The following is a 15,883-nucleotide window of genomic DNA, read 5'->3' on the forward strand; positions in this document are numbered from 1 at the left end:
TTGATCTCAATTAAAATGAATGACTACAACTCTATGAAATTTAAGTTCACACAAGTACAGTCAAAGGCAGAGTTTGGTTTATTCTCTATTTTCTTGGTTTTTTGGAAGAGGCAGCAGCAAGACAGAGAAGAACTACTTTGAAGCTCTCTGGAGAAAACAGTTTATCCTAAAACTGAGAGCCATCATGAGCCCATAATTCCATACATGTAATAAATAATTATTGGTTTTAAAAGGCTATTGCTTTACCATATATGAGAAGAAGGAAGCAGAATTATATTAGTACAGCAAGCCAAAAAAACCCATCATTTCACTGCTTTCAGAAATAAAAGCCCTAGCAAAGTTTATGATTATAAAAATCTGGTTTGTATTAGATTTTGAATATTTTCCTTTAAGCAAAGGCTGTAGAAAAATAGTTTGCAACAGTGAGTAAACAAACACTAAAGCATGGACATTATAAGATTAATTAAATTCACAATTACAGGGTTGGCAGCTGAAAAGATCTTCAAGCAGAGATTAAATTATGAGCCAAGCACCATCAGATGTGGTGATGTAGTACACAGCAAAGGCAGAGCTAAGCCAGCTTCACACTTTCAATTCCATCTTAGGTCTGAAGATTTTTCCTGTAACTTCTCTAGTCTTGTTGTTGATACTAACTTTTTTTGCTGATGGCCTTACTCTGTGGAGTATCTTCAGCAGACTCAGAATCTTCTGGGCTTCTCTAGTTAAAAGCAAAGATAATAGAACAGTGTTAAGGGGCTCTTCCAGCTGCTGCTATAAATACAGGAAAATATCAAATAAGTTCAAGCTTTTTTGAATTAAAGATAGTAGCTGTTATAGATAGATATCATTAGAATAATTTACTGAGCACTGGCAGTGTGATTGGTACTTCAGAAACACACAAAAAAGAAATCTCCCTTGCCCAGAGGAGAGATTACAGTCTAATTCAGGTAGGAAGACAGACATTCATTGTTGTAACCCAAGAAAATCACGCTTTTGCTTGAATACACAAAAATCTGAGCCAAACACAGGTCTGAAAAGGACATTATAATTCAAATTGTATCTTTCAATTTTGTTATGACCACATAATTGTAGTTTCCTGATGGATAGGGTGTCTAAAGGATTTCCAAGGAAAAATGGATAGACACCAGTGTCTGGAGTTCACCTACTTCACAGTTACTCCGTGAAAACACAAGACTAAAAAAGATGATCATAAGTAGGCCTCACACCCTGTTAAAATATAGATTTTTTTTTTTTCTTCAGGGTGGTAAAGCCTCCAGTGCCTTGCCTTGTGGCCTTTAGTTAGAGCTTTGTTTTGGTTGGCATCAGGCATCACTGGTTGGGCATAGAAGCGCATAAGTACACTCCCCTGCAGTGGGTGAGTGAAGAAAGAGAAAGTATCTTTGCCCTTATCCTAGAGTTAATTTGATGCATCAGCCCTAGTATTTATTTAGCAGAAACCGCTGCTGTGGGGAGAGAAGAGACAACATGAGGAACCTCTCTCCCCATACCTCCCTGGGGCTTTTCCTTTTGGTTAGACAAATTATCAGAAATTTGTGCAAGGGTGAGATAAGCCAGCAAAACTGATTTGCTAGAAACCAGAAAAAATGAATTTATAATCACTGTCTTTTCTTTTATTGGCCAAAATTATGACAGCCAGTGAAGAGTCAACATCAGCATGAAAGAGTGCTTTGTCAGGGACTGCAGCCACCACTCCACAAGCTGCAGAAGCGCTGTGTACTGGTGGCAAAACAGAATATGTTTCTCTGCTGGTATTAGCTTGGTTGTGATGTGGGGTATGGGCTGTACCAGCATAAGGAGGGAAGAGATAGGATTTGGCTTTTAATGTCTACATTTCAAAGGAAAAACTAAAGTCTTTCATTCCCATGATGGCAGCCAGTCATATGAATTCCAGTAATTGTTCCACTTCCCTTATAATATTTACTCACATGCCACTTCTTTGAGTCAAAACTGCAAGACTAATCACTGACCTGAAGGATTTATAAGCTTTTCTTAGTCAGACAGTGTTTGTCTTACTATTCCTCACACAATTCTGAAAAATTGGCCACTCTTGTACAGACTAGATAGGCAAGGCTAGTTCATGTGATCTGCACAGAATATTACAGGGATCTTGCAGTTGAGAGGAATGACAAAGTTGCTCTTTATCATAAACAGGAAACTATGACGTGGTTCACAAATTAGTAAACATCCTTTAATGGTCTGCTGCACTGCATTCAATTGAGGGTTCCCCAACTGTATTTGAAAGATTAGCAGGGCCTCATGAGGTTCTTGTCCATCACAACTGCATTAAGTAAAATGGAGGTCACATTATAGTAGATCTCTGGCAATCCTGATTTAAATAACCGGGAACTTATGTATCTAGATTCTACATATAAAATGAAGAGGTTTGCTGAGGAAAAGAAAAAAAAAGAACAGAACCCAAACCCAGGTTAAAAGGTATGAGGCAATTTAGTTTCCAATGATATATCTGTCTGGATACTCTCCACCAATAGAAAGTTATGTAATTTCTTATAGGTAAGCACTACTCCCATATATGCAGCTTGTTTTTGTTACTCTTCAAAACTGTGGAAAGTGCCAAAAAAATTCCAGGATAATCTGTTCACTAACTGTGCATTTAGCTCTTACTGCAGAAAATCCTGAAGTTTTTTCCCATGAGAGAATCTGCCCTTACATATGATAATTTTTTTTAAAAAGAAAGGAGAAGAAAAATCTTCCAAAATTTAATTAGCAAGTGATAGAACAGGAAGTGTATTGTTATAACAGTGTGATACACACTTCAGAAAAGTCATTGTAAAAATTCGCTTTTAAAAATCACTGTAAAAGCTCATTATAAACTTCAAATCCTAGAGGTTCTTGACAATCACATCATGTAATAAAGGACAAATTAATAAAGACTGAAAAGTAATACTGATTTATGACATTAACTTGGTTCATTTTTTTTGAGGAACAGAAAAAGAAGGATATAAAATCAGGGAAGTATGTCATATTTGCAACCTACCAACTGTATGGTTGAAGTAGATTTGCCTCTGCCTGTATGTTCATTTAATTCAGATTCCACTGGAAGATCATGGGAATGTCCCCAGTGCCCATTAACTAAAGAAAAGCCCTGCTGAATGAAGATGCTTTGCAATTAGTTCTGAAACCCAATGAACAGAGGTGCAGTCTTTTTCAGGCTTTTGTGAAAGCTTACAATTATAAGACTTAGTTATAACAAAACAAGCCCTATTGAAAAAGAAAGATTGTTGGCTGACATCAACATTTCCCAATGTTTTTTTTGGTTAAAAAAAAAAAAAAAAGCCTGAAAAGGGAATCAGATAAATCAGTGACGTTTGTAATAGTTTGATAAAACTTATTTTGTATTAAAATTGAAGATTAACTTTTGAAGCTGAGAAGGATATAAAAATTAATTTTGAGAATTAATATAGCTCTCAGTAGAGCAAGTTTAACAATTTGTGGAACAATGCTAAAGCCCTTCTTTCCAAATAAGTATCAAAAAGGACTATTTTTTACCAAACGTGCAAAAGATCACCATCATCAAAATATTCTCATTCTATTAATCTCACGTGATATCCTTATGGCTGACTCAAAGATAGTGCGGGGACTCGTTGCTATATATCTAAATCAGGCCAGTCCTTAGACACTCTCGGTAAAACAGCAAGTAAAGGTTTAGCCTTTTTTTAGCCTCTCATGCTGAGAAACTTAATGAGCCATCACACTTTGCGTTATATTATATCCTTGTGCGTAATCATATTTTCAGGCACCAGCCACACTGAAATACAGTAGTAGAATTACTATAAGCAAGGCAATGAACAAGGAGATATTATCTTAATATAAGATTAGGTTCCACTGACAGCAACATACATAGTGGATTTTCAGATAAATTGGGATGGGGTCAAAAACCATTTGGAAATTTTAAGACATCATTCTTGAAGTTATCTTGTGCTTAATTCTCTGTCTTCCTCCTATTCGAACAAAGCCTAGAGTAAACAACTGTCATTGCTATTTCATGCAGATACATACTCTTCACCTGCTCCAGTGCTAGTCATGAAAGCATTCTTATGGAACACACTCAAATAAATGTTTCCTTCTCGAGTCATAGACATATAGAATACATTAATGAAGCATACAAAATCCATAGAGCAAAGCAAAATAGAAATCAAATGTCAAGCTGATAGGGACACTTTGGAAAGCAGTTTTTAAAGCTTCATTTAACTCACACAAATTATAATTATTTTCTACAATCATTTTAACATCTTTTGCACTATAAAATCTCAAAATAAAAGAGACTTTTAATGGATGAACTGTAAAAGCTTTACCTGGTCACGGGGTGTTACCAGAAGAAAGAAACACTTTTCTATCAGAAAAAATCCATGAATTCCTCCAATCATTCCCAAAAGTTTCCAAATATATTCTTTCCCCTCATAGAAATGTTCTACCTCTTGTGCTTCATGTTTGTGTAAACCAAGAGTCTAAAGAAAAAGAGATAAAGTAAAAAAAAATTAACATGACAATCCTTTAATTTTTGATAATTCATAGTGTGTTAATTCAATTTACTATCAACATTTTCTTCTGCCTTCTCTTTCAGACTTTGGTTTTGTTTTGAGCTAATCAGCTGAACAGTAGATGGATGAAATGAATTATTAGGAGCCTCTGCTAACTTCATCACCTTACAGTGATGAAAGTGACATTTTTAGAGACAATTTAGTGAAATTGCCATTTACATATGTATAGATATATATTTAGTGTATTTGTTTAGAGTGCATTGATCCTTAAAGTCTAAAAAGTTACTTTCATCATCTTCAGATGTAAACTTACTATTGAAAAGAATTCAGAAAGCTTTCTGCTGGTGGGTGTACTTCCATTTTTACCCCAGTGGCACAGGATGGCAGCCCTCCTTTGCTCTGAATGTGGGCCTTTTAAAGACTACTGCCTTTGTCACTTAAAACTGATGAAGGACAATACTTTCACACTCAAAATGTGTTTCTAAATTACAGAGTTTTGCCTGACATTCACTGAGAATTGCCTTTCTTAGAACACTCTCCCAGTTCTGTTTCCAGAGACGGTGTATTGAGTACAAAGAACATTTTGACCAGAATCTTAAGTGAAGGTGTGAAGGTCTCTCAACAACCACTTGAAGCTTACTCATAACAGTTGCATTATATCAGATGAGACTCAGTCAAAAATAAATGAATATACCATGGAAAATTTGTGTTCTGTTTTGCACACTGTTCTATTATTAAAATTTATTTAATTAATTTAGGAAAATATCATAGAACTCATTTTATTACAGTTCTAGGCAGCAAGATTAATTAGGCTAACAGCCCTGGGTGACTGGAACAATATGTAGAGGGGACTGTGGATGCCTCATACAATCTTTGAACAATTTCTCCTAAGATGCATTGCAGAATCTGCCTCATAAAAGAGTTTAATATATCTTGAAACATAACTTGTACAGGACTTGTGGGGTTTCTGGAATTTTTTTGTGAAAATAGGAACTTGGTTTTCTCTGAATTCATTACTCATTGCTTTCTGCTTCTTACTACTTGGAATCTGTCTCTGAACTACAAAGTGCAAATGTATTTGAAAGGCTGGGTAGCTAGTTCACAGATTTCATGGAAAGCTGTATTTTTAAACAGATGAATATTAGCCAGGTTTAAACTAAACTTTTCTCTGTGTGTGTGTTGTGTGTGTGCATGTATGTATCAACATTTTAAAAATACAGAAGTGTGTGATACCTACCTGAGGAATAAGGTGTAGCAATGCATCTCCAGAAAGAGTCCCAACAGCCAAACCGACAAACAGCTGTAAAATGAGTGTATAGATTTCTTGGCAGGAGTTAAATAAAATGAGGGTTGTACCGAACATAGATCCAATAGTAATAAGTAAAACAGCAAGAGTGCTGTAACCATATTCTGTAGGAAAAAACAAATGAAACAAAACAAGGGCACCTTTTAATCATTCTGTATTTCTATTTGTGTCTGAGTATTTGGTTTTGTATTTGTTTTTGAGGCTGTGTTTTGTCACCTCTGTGTACAAGCACACAAATTTTTCTAGACATTTGTGATAGAGATTACAGAACCGGAAGCTTACAAAACACTATTTTTTTTCATGCTTTACAGGCACTACAGTCTAATGTTTCCAAATTTCAGACTTCAAAGAGCTAAATAGACTGTGCAGATTACAGACGCTCAGAGCAGCACAGTGAGTGCTGGTCTGCATTTGTTTCCTCTCGTAACAGATTTATTGTTTGTTATTGTATGTCCTCATATGCCACACCTGTGTATCTTTACCATCAATACCACTTTCTTCCCCAAGGCCTAAAACCTCAGAGGAATGAATGTAGGCATCTAATTTAGGTTCTAAGCATAAACATTTTTGTCAAAATTATGTTTACAAATGCGTTGTGGACATACACTCCTTTAGTTATTACATCAGGACCTAATTTTCCCACATTACTGGATTTTGGTAGTTATAATTCTTCAGAGTTGCATGCTGCTCACATTTCCAACCTTTTGCACGACATGAATCCTGTTTAATCTGTATGGAAGTCTTATGATGGAGGTAAAACACTGATGAGAAACAGACATAAAGGAACTAATGCCAAAATATTAAAAAGCATCACTTAATGTTTCACACTTTAGTAGTACTGCAAGTGCTCAACACCTCATAAAATCAGACAGTAAATTTCACAGACTGCACATCCAAATACAAGAGTATAGTAGATATCTGTGAAAGGTCAGGTCTTTGTGACTCACCTAAAACAGCACGGTCTGTCAGTAAAATAGAACTGAGAATAAAATTAATGAGCCTATGCTCAGTTCACTAGGTCACACACAGGTCAAACATGAAGTTCTTTGTCTCTCTAAAGCCAGCAGAAGTGTTCCTGTGGCCATACAAACCCTCCTTTGCTAAAAAAACACAGGGAAAGGGCTGTAGAAAGGGCTTTTATTAATTCCATTCTGTTCGTGTATAGTTCAGCTTTTCTCATCTACACATATCTCTCACCTTTATGAGATCACTAAAATGTCATCAATGGTCTGATGGCCTTAGACTTGGGAGAATCTCACTCAACTGTGAATTTGCTGCGGACCTTGTATATGATCTAAATAAGTTATTTCCTTTCTTTGTCCTTTGATTCCTCATCTGAAAAATGGGCATATCTGTGTAGCATAGAAAAGATAAAAGTGGTAAAGCGTGCAAGGTGTTCAAGGTAATGAGAAGAAAGATAACATAAAAAGGACCGCTGCCTTCTGTGGAGTCATAATGATTCTTCCTATTCTGCATATTTCTTTCTCCTCTAACAATACTTGGGATATCCACAAATGTCCTTCCATGCCCTTATCTTTTTTTAAATTCATGCTCATAGTTCAAATATTCTGTACACCATGGAATGATAGCTCAGCTCATTCTGATGAGCTGCTTTAACATATGTAGCTTAAACTACAGGTAGAATTTAGAAATGGAAAGTGCTGTTCATAAGGATCTTTGGCCAGCAGGATATGGGGAAAACTTACTAGCTCCTAAAATATCTAGTTATCTAGAATGAGTCATGTACATGTTAGGATAAAGGTACTGAAGGCATTGATTTGTAGCCTGAAAGTGCTCTTCTAGATGCAGGGGATTATGGTTAGATGCCCATTCCTTTTTGTTCAATCCCAGCTCCCCAGTCACCCACCAGAAATTAATGCCCCCTGTAATACACCAGCACATCTAGGTTTGTAACCATTTGCCAGATATGGCTGATTTAAAGCAAAAACAAAACTAGGAAGCACATTAACAAGCCCTTAGGTCAGATCAAATTCATATTGATTCTTGGCAGTGTGGGCTAGAGATTAGTTACAGGAGAAATTGAATCAGAACAGATGAGGCAGAAATCCCTGAAGCAGTAGCATGTGAGGACTACAACAGCAACTGGAAACAATCTGATTATACTGTAACTCAGTTCTTGTTCCAACTCTGTCACGCAAGTCCTGATGCCCATGTGACTGCCTTTCTGATTGTTTTTCTCCCCACAGTAGTACCCCCAAAGCTTAACTGCTGTAAAATATCATAACATGGAAAAATAGCAACGGGCACACAGAACTTATCTATATCAAGCATTTGCCACATCATGGTATAAAATGCCAGCTAACATGACCTTGAAACTATATGTAAGAGCAATGCAATGATCCCACTGTAAGCCTGGTGGAAATTTCATGAAACAGGTCATTGTTGCACAGCAATCCACTGATATGGACCTGTCATGGCTCACCTCAAGCAGTCCTCTAAGAAATGAACAAAGCCATTGAGATAGAATTCTGCCTAATATAAAACTGAGACCGTTGGATCCCCTCACTTCTCAATATAGTACTATTATCTGACATGTATGCTATGAAATTACAGAGTTCACAAATTAGAGAGTGAATAGATCTCATCATGCTTTGGCTGAAGTTTATTAATGAATGAAATGCCTCCAGAACTTTAGTCCCTGCATCCCTTTATCTGAATTTTCACAGTAGTTTACTGGTAAGAGCAAAACTCACTTTCCAGAGTTGTTGGTGGAAGCTTTGTCTTCTTGGAGTCAGGAAGCTGACAGGAACAACTTAATAGCTGCTGAATGATAGCTGGACTGATTTGCTTGAAGTGGTCCTCAGAAATGGAGGAAGAACTGTTTCTTAAAAAAATCTTCACCAGTTCATTGGCAGAGAAACAAACCTATGCAGAAAAGTATATACAGTTATTGAATATGTTACATATATCTGCATCTGATGCTGAGGTTAAATATGGAATCTTATAATAACAGTGTTATATAGTCTAGAAATATATGCTAAATAACACTGGTTTATATATATGTATATATGTATTCCATATACCCATTTCTGGTTATATTAGTTTAATTACTTCGAACACTTGTAATTATTTTTTGGTTTTCCAATTAAAACTTGATACTACTATATTCCAGAAAAAACAGAATCTTTGTGGTGAAGTAGCAAATTTTCTATTGAAGCCTGTTAATATCATGAGGATCTGACACAACAATATCTCTAAAAATTTTATTGTCATATGTGCTAACAAAGGCCTATCAATGCTAACACAAATCATAGTCTTAGCTTTTAATGTATGACTGCAATAATAGCAATAATATCATGGAAGCAATAATTAATAGAAGATACTGCCTGGAATTTTGCCTTGTGCTGCATGCTTAGTGAGATATGGAATTAAGGTGCTTTTTAAAATTCTTTAACAATGGCATCTTACTTTAAGGTCAGCAAATTAGATGTTACGTAGTCTAAATTCGGTCTAAATATTACTTAATAATTGTATTATTAGAGGTACTCAAGAATTTCAAGTACTTTTTTTTCTTGTTAGGAAGGTCTCTTTGCAAAAAAGAAAATAAACTTTTTTTTAGGAACATCTATATTTTGAAAAACATTCATGAAAAGTCTCCAGGATGAAACTTCTTGTAAGAAACGTACGCAGTTAGCATTAGAACAGTTCAAGTGGCAATTTCTATGCAAACTTTTAAAAGAAGTCCAGATCAAATATGCTATTTTATTTAAAGGAATAATTGTCACTTCTTAATCTCATCTGATAGTTGTGATTCAATTGAATTAGTATCCATCTGACAATCAAGGGGTTCCTAAGTATTCTTTTTCTAATCACTGAAGCTTAGGTTTCTTTTGAAAGAAAATTACTGTTTAAATGAAAGAGTTGTAATTATCATTACTTTTAAATAACCCAATTAAGCCCCAACACCTTCCTGCCTTTGTTCATCCATTATTAAAGTAAAATATGTCTTGTAGCTCACTAAGCAACCGAATGAATTAAGCACTGATACACATATTGTGAATGCCACGCTGAAGTCTTCAGGATAACAGCTGATCTCACCACCTGAATCTAGTCTTTTCTGCCTCCAAGGAAAAAGAAATAATTCAGACAATTCAGGGGCTACAATATTGGAAAAGACCTCCTGTTTGCCTGTTCTGGGCAGCGGTTGCCTAGAAGTAGGGAACATCACCAAGTGGTATCAAGTTGGACGTCTAGCTCATGGCTGGTTAAGAGCAGCATCTCTCACTATGCAGTAACTGATATTATTTAATGCCTTCACCAATGAGCTGAGTCATGGAACAGAGTCTACCATACCACATTCACAGAAGAAATCCAACTGGGACACGTAGTCAATATGCTGATGGGCATGGCTGCTATTTAGAGGAATCTTGACAAGCCAAAGAAATGGGCTGACAAGACCTCCATGAAGATCAGCAAATTTATTGTGCTTCCAACAGAATAACCCCATGCACCAATAAAGGCTGTGAAAAACTGGAAAGTAGCTTTACAGAAAAGCGCTTGAGGTCCTAATAGACAATTGAACATGAGTCACCAGTGTGCCCTTGTGGCAGTGAAGGCTAACTGCATACTGGCCTGCATTGGCAAGAGTGTAGCCAGCAGGCAGTGGAAAAAGGTTATTGCCCTCCACTTAGGACATAATGAGTCCGCATCTGGACTATATCCACTTTAATAACTAGCTGTATAAAAAAGACATTCGCAAACTGGGGGAAGTCCAATGGAAGGCCACCAGGATGGTTAGGGAACTGCAGCACATAATGTGCAGGGGAGAGGCTGAAGGATCTGGGTTTATTCAGTTTGGAGAAGGGTTGTGGAATATCTCAAGTCTTCAACTATCTAATGGGGTAATAAGGAAAATAGAGCCAGAGTCTTTTATGAGGTGTACAGCAAAAAGACCAGAGGCAATAGCTATTATTTGCAACAGGGAAAATTCCACTTTGCAATAATAATAATAATAATAATAATAATAATAATAATATCAACAACAAGGGTAATAAAGCAGTGTTACAGTTTTCCTGGAAAGACTGTGGAATTTCCCTTTTTGGAGACATTCAGAATTCAACTGGATGTGACCCTGTGAAACTTAATCTGACTTTGATGTTGGCCCAGTGTTGAGAAGTAGGATAAAGATGAGGTCCAGGATTACTATGAACTGGAATTATAATGTGATTTTATTATCAGAAATTTTTAAATAAAAAACAAGATCTCATCTAGAAAACAAACTGTCCAACTGCACAGAAAATAAAAAAAAAAGTCTTATTTTGTAAAATGTTTCTTTAAGACTTGAGGAATAAGGACCTGCATCTTTTTTTCAGTTGCAAGCCTTACTCTTGCAAGCATTTAACAAAGGGTGGCAGAGTACTCAGTCTCCATTAATACTGCAACTATGTGTATAGTCCTGGCAGATGATCCTAAAGAAACAAGTGAATTAAATTTGCATACTTTCATATGAAAAACTGGTTGCATGTATGGATGATTTTGGTTCCCAAAATTGACTTTTCATTAATGAAGTATAATATATGAATACATAGATCTTGTTACATAATAAAATGGAACTCAATATTCTTGCTCTTATTAATCTGTTACTTGTTTTACATGCATTTTTTAAATCAGTAATGACAATGATGATTTAAAAAGAAAGTGGCTTTTTCAGTCATAATATTTCAAATATGATTCCAGTATGAAAATCTAATTTCAGATCTTCAGGTAGTTAGCAAACACAAGCCATAAGCAAGTCAATGCCTCATATGTAGCAGCATCTGTTACTAATGGAGCATCATGGCTGTCATAGATATGTGCAGAAAGCAGGAGGCAAAATTAGCAACACAACAGTGAAATGCAAAGCTTTCTGATGGAATGATACATCAAAACAGACATAGCTTGAAAGAACCAGAATGAAACGGAACAAAGAAAGTAGGAATTAATACAGAAGAGAAATTATTTTCTCTCCAGTTGTTTCTTCGTGATTTTTTCATCTATACGTAATATTTGCCTCTCAGTTTGACTCCCAAGCCTCAGATAAAAAAAAAGATAAGTATGCAGGGGAGTTATTACAGACAGTCTCAGAAGTTCAAGAAATCAAAAACTGTGTTTTCTAAATTATTCTATTGCTGGAGGACAATTTCATTTCTTGAACAGATAACATCACTGCTGATTACCATCCTTCATAACTTAAAATTAATACGAAACACATTTAAAATGAACCTTATTTGAAATTATTTTGAGACCCTACTAAATGCCTCATCATGCTAATCAGCATGATTTTCTTTTGTTGCCAGCTGGAAAGAAATAAACATATTGACAGAGTATGTATTCCAAATGTAATAAAATTACACAGATAAATATCTATCAGAATGGCATTTACCCAGATGCTGTTTGTCTTAGTTCCACATCATAAAACAACCACACAGCAAAAGTAAATTGCACATTGCTTATTCTCCTGAATTGAGAAGAAACAGTGACTTAAAGTTAACTTAAATTGTAAATAACTGGAAATAATAGAAACACATTGTTTGAAGTACACATTTCAAATGTATACATCAAACTATATATATATACTTTGAAATCTCTTTTTTTTTTTTGTCAAAGGAGTTATTTCCAGTCTAATGGATGCCATCTTAATCACTGTTATAAGCAATATTTGTTTATTCCCAAATATTTAGGATAAGAATAAAATCACCTGCAATGAGACACTGTCCTTCAAAGACCTCAAAGAGGATACTGGGTAGTAGCTAAATTTCTGTCTTACAGACTCTATACTTCCCAAAGGAGCTTCTGGACTCCATGTCTATTAAAAGTTTTTGGAAATGCCCAGTCTTCAGTTTACAGAAGCCTTTAGAAACAACTTATGCAGAAACATTAATTTACTTTTTCTTTTCCTCAGTACAAAACAACCCTTCTTTCTGCAAGAGCACATGGGGCCCTAGAAGCTCTGTGACAAGAGCAAAATAAATCTGACAAATGTGTGGAAACATTGAAGCCATGGTACTAGTCCTCTCTGTCTTGAAGAAACACCTGATTCTGCCTAACACTAACCATTCCATTAGACCTTCCCAGCTACTTTAATCACACATTCAACATCCATGAAGTTCTTAACCCAATTAATATTTAAACATGAATATATAAAAATATATTTTCATCTTTATCAACATGACTTCTTGAAACTAGTAAATTTTAGCTCAGAATTAACGTAGTCTTTCCAAACCAATTTGAACATTTATTACTGAAATTCTGTGACCAATACTATAATAACATAAAAATAAATTGACCTGGTCCCAGTCTGTGTTCCTTTCACGATCTTCAGAATAACCTTTCAGATATTCTGCCTTTGTATGATTTCCTTTGACTGGAATATTTTTGACTCCAGTATCTCTGATTGCTGTACTATAACGTCTTCTTTTGTGACTGTGAAATTGTCCATTTACAGTGCAGGTCTTTTTGGCTGCAAGCACATTTAGTAGTTGTTCCAGTTCTAGTAATTCATTAGAAAACAGATATGTTACCATGGGAAAATATACATTTAAAAAGATAAAATCACAAGTAATTGTTAAAATTTCATTGGTTTTAACATTAATTCAACTCTCCATTTTAACACTTTTTTACCTCCTCAGTTTGGTACTGTATGCGATTTCTGCTTTGCGCCTCTAGAAGTTCAAGACACCTATATACTCAGCCCAACTTTTAAAGTTGTTTTAAACCCTACTTAACGTACCTTTTTAAAAGTGCTTTGAAATGCCTGCAAAGTGTTGCTATTAGCAGTTACCACAAAAAAAAAGGAAAAGTAGATGTCTTACAAAAAACCTTTAAATCTGTAATAGGCCCCCGGGTTGATGGTTTAGCTTCTTAAAGTGCTAAACATGCTGAATCTTTCACAGAACTTGATAGCAGCTGCTATTAACACCTGTGCTTTCTATTTATTTATTTTTTCAATTAGTATTATTTTTGAGCACTTGGAACTCTCCTATGCTTCTATTTATGGTTAAGTAGCATTTCTGATACGTCTAGCAATGGAGCTCCTGAAGAAAATAAACTTGCTTATTCCAGACTCACTGGGTACTAGGGTCAGAAAGTGAGCAGGGAAGTACAAACCATAAAGATGTTTTCAGGTACAGCAAGCAGATATCAGAGAGCATATGGTCACAATATAGTGGTCTGTACCTATTTCATCTCTCCTGGGGATACCGCCAAATTGAGGTGTGAGCGACTGAGGTGTCTAACTTGGCTACTGTACATTAATTATCCTATCTATGCCTAAACAAGTCTTGCAATGTATAAAGATCTGCATGAAGAAGAAATGTAAATGGGGCTCCAGTGAACTCTGCTTTCACAGCTAGATTGCCACTCTCAGAGCTCTCTTGGGTAGTTCAGACTGTGCTGAGCAATTAAGTAATAAATTGTTGTGACGGTACACATTTCATGATGTCAGTAACAACTAGTTTTATGCCTCTTGGAGATTTATAAAATTAGAAGTTCTTTAGCCAACCTTGTTTTTAAATTTAGAGCAGACTACTTAACATCTCTAAAATGAAATAGCATTTAAATGTAAAATTGAGTTTAAAAGGTCCTTTAGGCATTTAAAGATGGTTTACATCAAATGTGTGTTGCAAAAGGCAAGGAATAAATAGCTTACCTGTCACTCTGAGTTCAGTGGTACTGTTTAGAGAACTGAAAATATATTTTACAAAGAACTCTGGGGATGGCAAAGTTGCTTTCCCCATACAGACTCCTTGGAGAGCCAGAGTAATGATTAAAGCAGCAAGGCGTGGAAGAGTGTTTTCATCAGCACCATCTTTGTCCATTATATCAGCATTTTTCTCCAGAGTACTCACATCAACACACTGAAATAAGGAGAAAACTGCATGAAGAGAGCCCTAGTGACCTCCATTCAAATAATCAGTGACAGGAGGAGAAAATGGAGAGAATGCTTTCAGACAGCCAGAGTAGAAAAAATACTGAAATTAAAGCTGTAATTGCCAGCAAATGAGAAACAGGACATTTTCAGGAGAACAGACACAAACAAAAAATCCTGGAATTTTACTCAGTATATGAGGAAGAAGTATAGTCCTTCATCCAGGTTATTTTTGCTGTTGTTTCCATGCTGTTTCTTTTATTCCTCTGCTCCTGTTCCATTGCATCTAGATCTACTTCCAGAAAGCGGCAGAAAAGGGAGGAATTTTTGTTAAGGTACAATAAATTGGTTCAAATACAGACTTTAACTATTTATATCAAGAATTCTCCCAATGTTTTTAGTTCCCTATCTATTAAATGGAATCAATAATTTGCTATGTGGCAGCTATCTGGAAAGATACAATTCTCCAGATAATGGATGATTTCCCAGCTGAGTGACTAAACAGGAGCAGCAGAGACTCGCATACACTTGTGCATGGACATGTGCAGGTTTGAAGTGAGAAAGCAGTGTACAGCCCTCTCAGTTGTCTGGAAACTCATCCCTGCTTTCTTCCATTTCTGCCCACTTTGTTTATTTTCATCACAAACAGTTGGGGTTTGAGAAACTAAAAAAGCCAACCAACCAACCAACCAACCAAACTAAAAAAAACCACCCCAAAACCTTAACTTGGCAAACATTATTTATTTGTTTCAAACCCATATTATCTAAATTGAAAAGTCAACCAGATAAGCCAGTACATTTTACACATACTCATCTCTCTATATATATGCCTTAAACACTGCAGAGAGGAGGCTGGCATTTCTTTTCTTGTCCATCCATTACACATTTAAATTTCCACAACCTAAATTTCATCTCTCATTTCAAATAATACATTAGGTGCTATGACTGAGAAGAAGATAACTTTCTGCGAAATCAAAACATATAAAGAGCCACTAAAAATGCTTTTACTACCCTGCATCATTGGCCTCTTACCATAACTCAAACATTGTGATTCAAAGCATTAGACTATAATGTTTTGAGTACCTTTCATAAACTCCCCTCTTGCTTCATGTCTGTAGCAGTAGAGTCTCAGTTACTGAACAGACTTGACAACTGATATTGCCAGCATAAACAAACAGACTACACAGTAAA

The 15,883-nt window shown here is 35.7% G+C and overlaps 1 protein-coding gene across 5 annotated transcripts in view; it reads right to left on the reverse strand.

Annotated features, from left to right (window-relative positions):
- The window catches only part of SLC39A12 (solute carrier family 39 member 12), a 47,014-nt gene that overhangs the window by 12,245 nt on the left and 18,886 nt on the right, over positions 1-15,883 (reverse strand). For all 5 annotated transcript variants that reach the window (XM_061468307.1, XM_061468306.1, XM_061468311.1 and 2 more), the window contains 6 exons: positions 14,474-14,681; positions 13,113-13,315; positions 8,541-8,712; positions 5,758-5,930; positions 4,335-4,487; positions 655-718 (listed from right to left, as the gene is read on the reverse strand). In XM_061468307.1, coding sequence (XP_061324291.1) covers positions 655-718; positions 4,335-4,487; positions 5,758-5,930; positions 8,541-8,712; positions 13,113-13,315; positions 14,474-14,681 — 973 coding nt within the window. The remainder of the gene's footprint in view (positions 1-654; positions 719-4,334; positions 4,488-5,757; positions 5,931-8,540; positions 8,713-13,112; positions 13,316-14,473; positions 14,682-15,883) is intronic.

Source organism: Pezoporus flaviventris, unplaced genomic scaffold, assembly GCF_033815535.1.
Source record: "Pezoporus flaviventris isolate CSIRO_AGI_PZ_B2104156 unplaced genomic scaffold, CSIRO_AGI_Pfla_v1 ptg000047l, whole genome shotgun sequence".
NCBI lineage: Eukaryota > Metazoa > Chordata > Aves > Psittaciformes > Psittacidae > Pezoporus > Pezoporus flaviventris.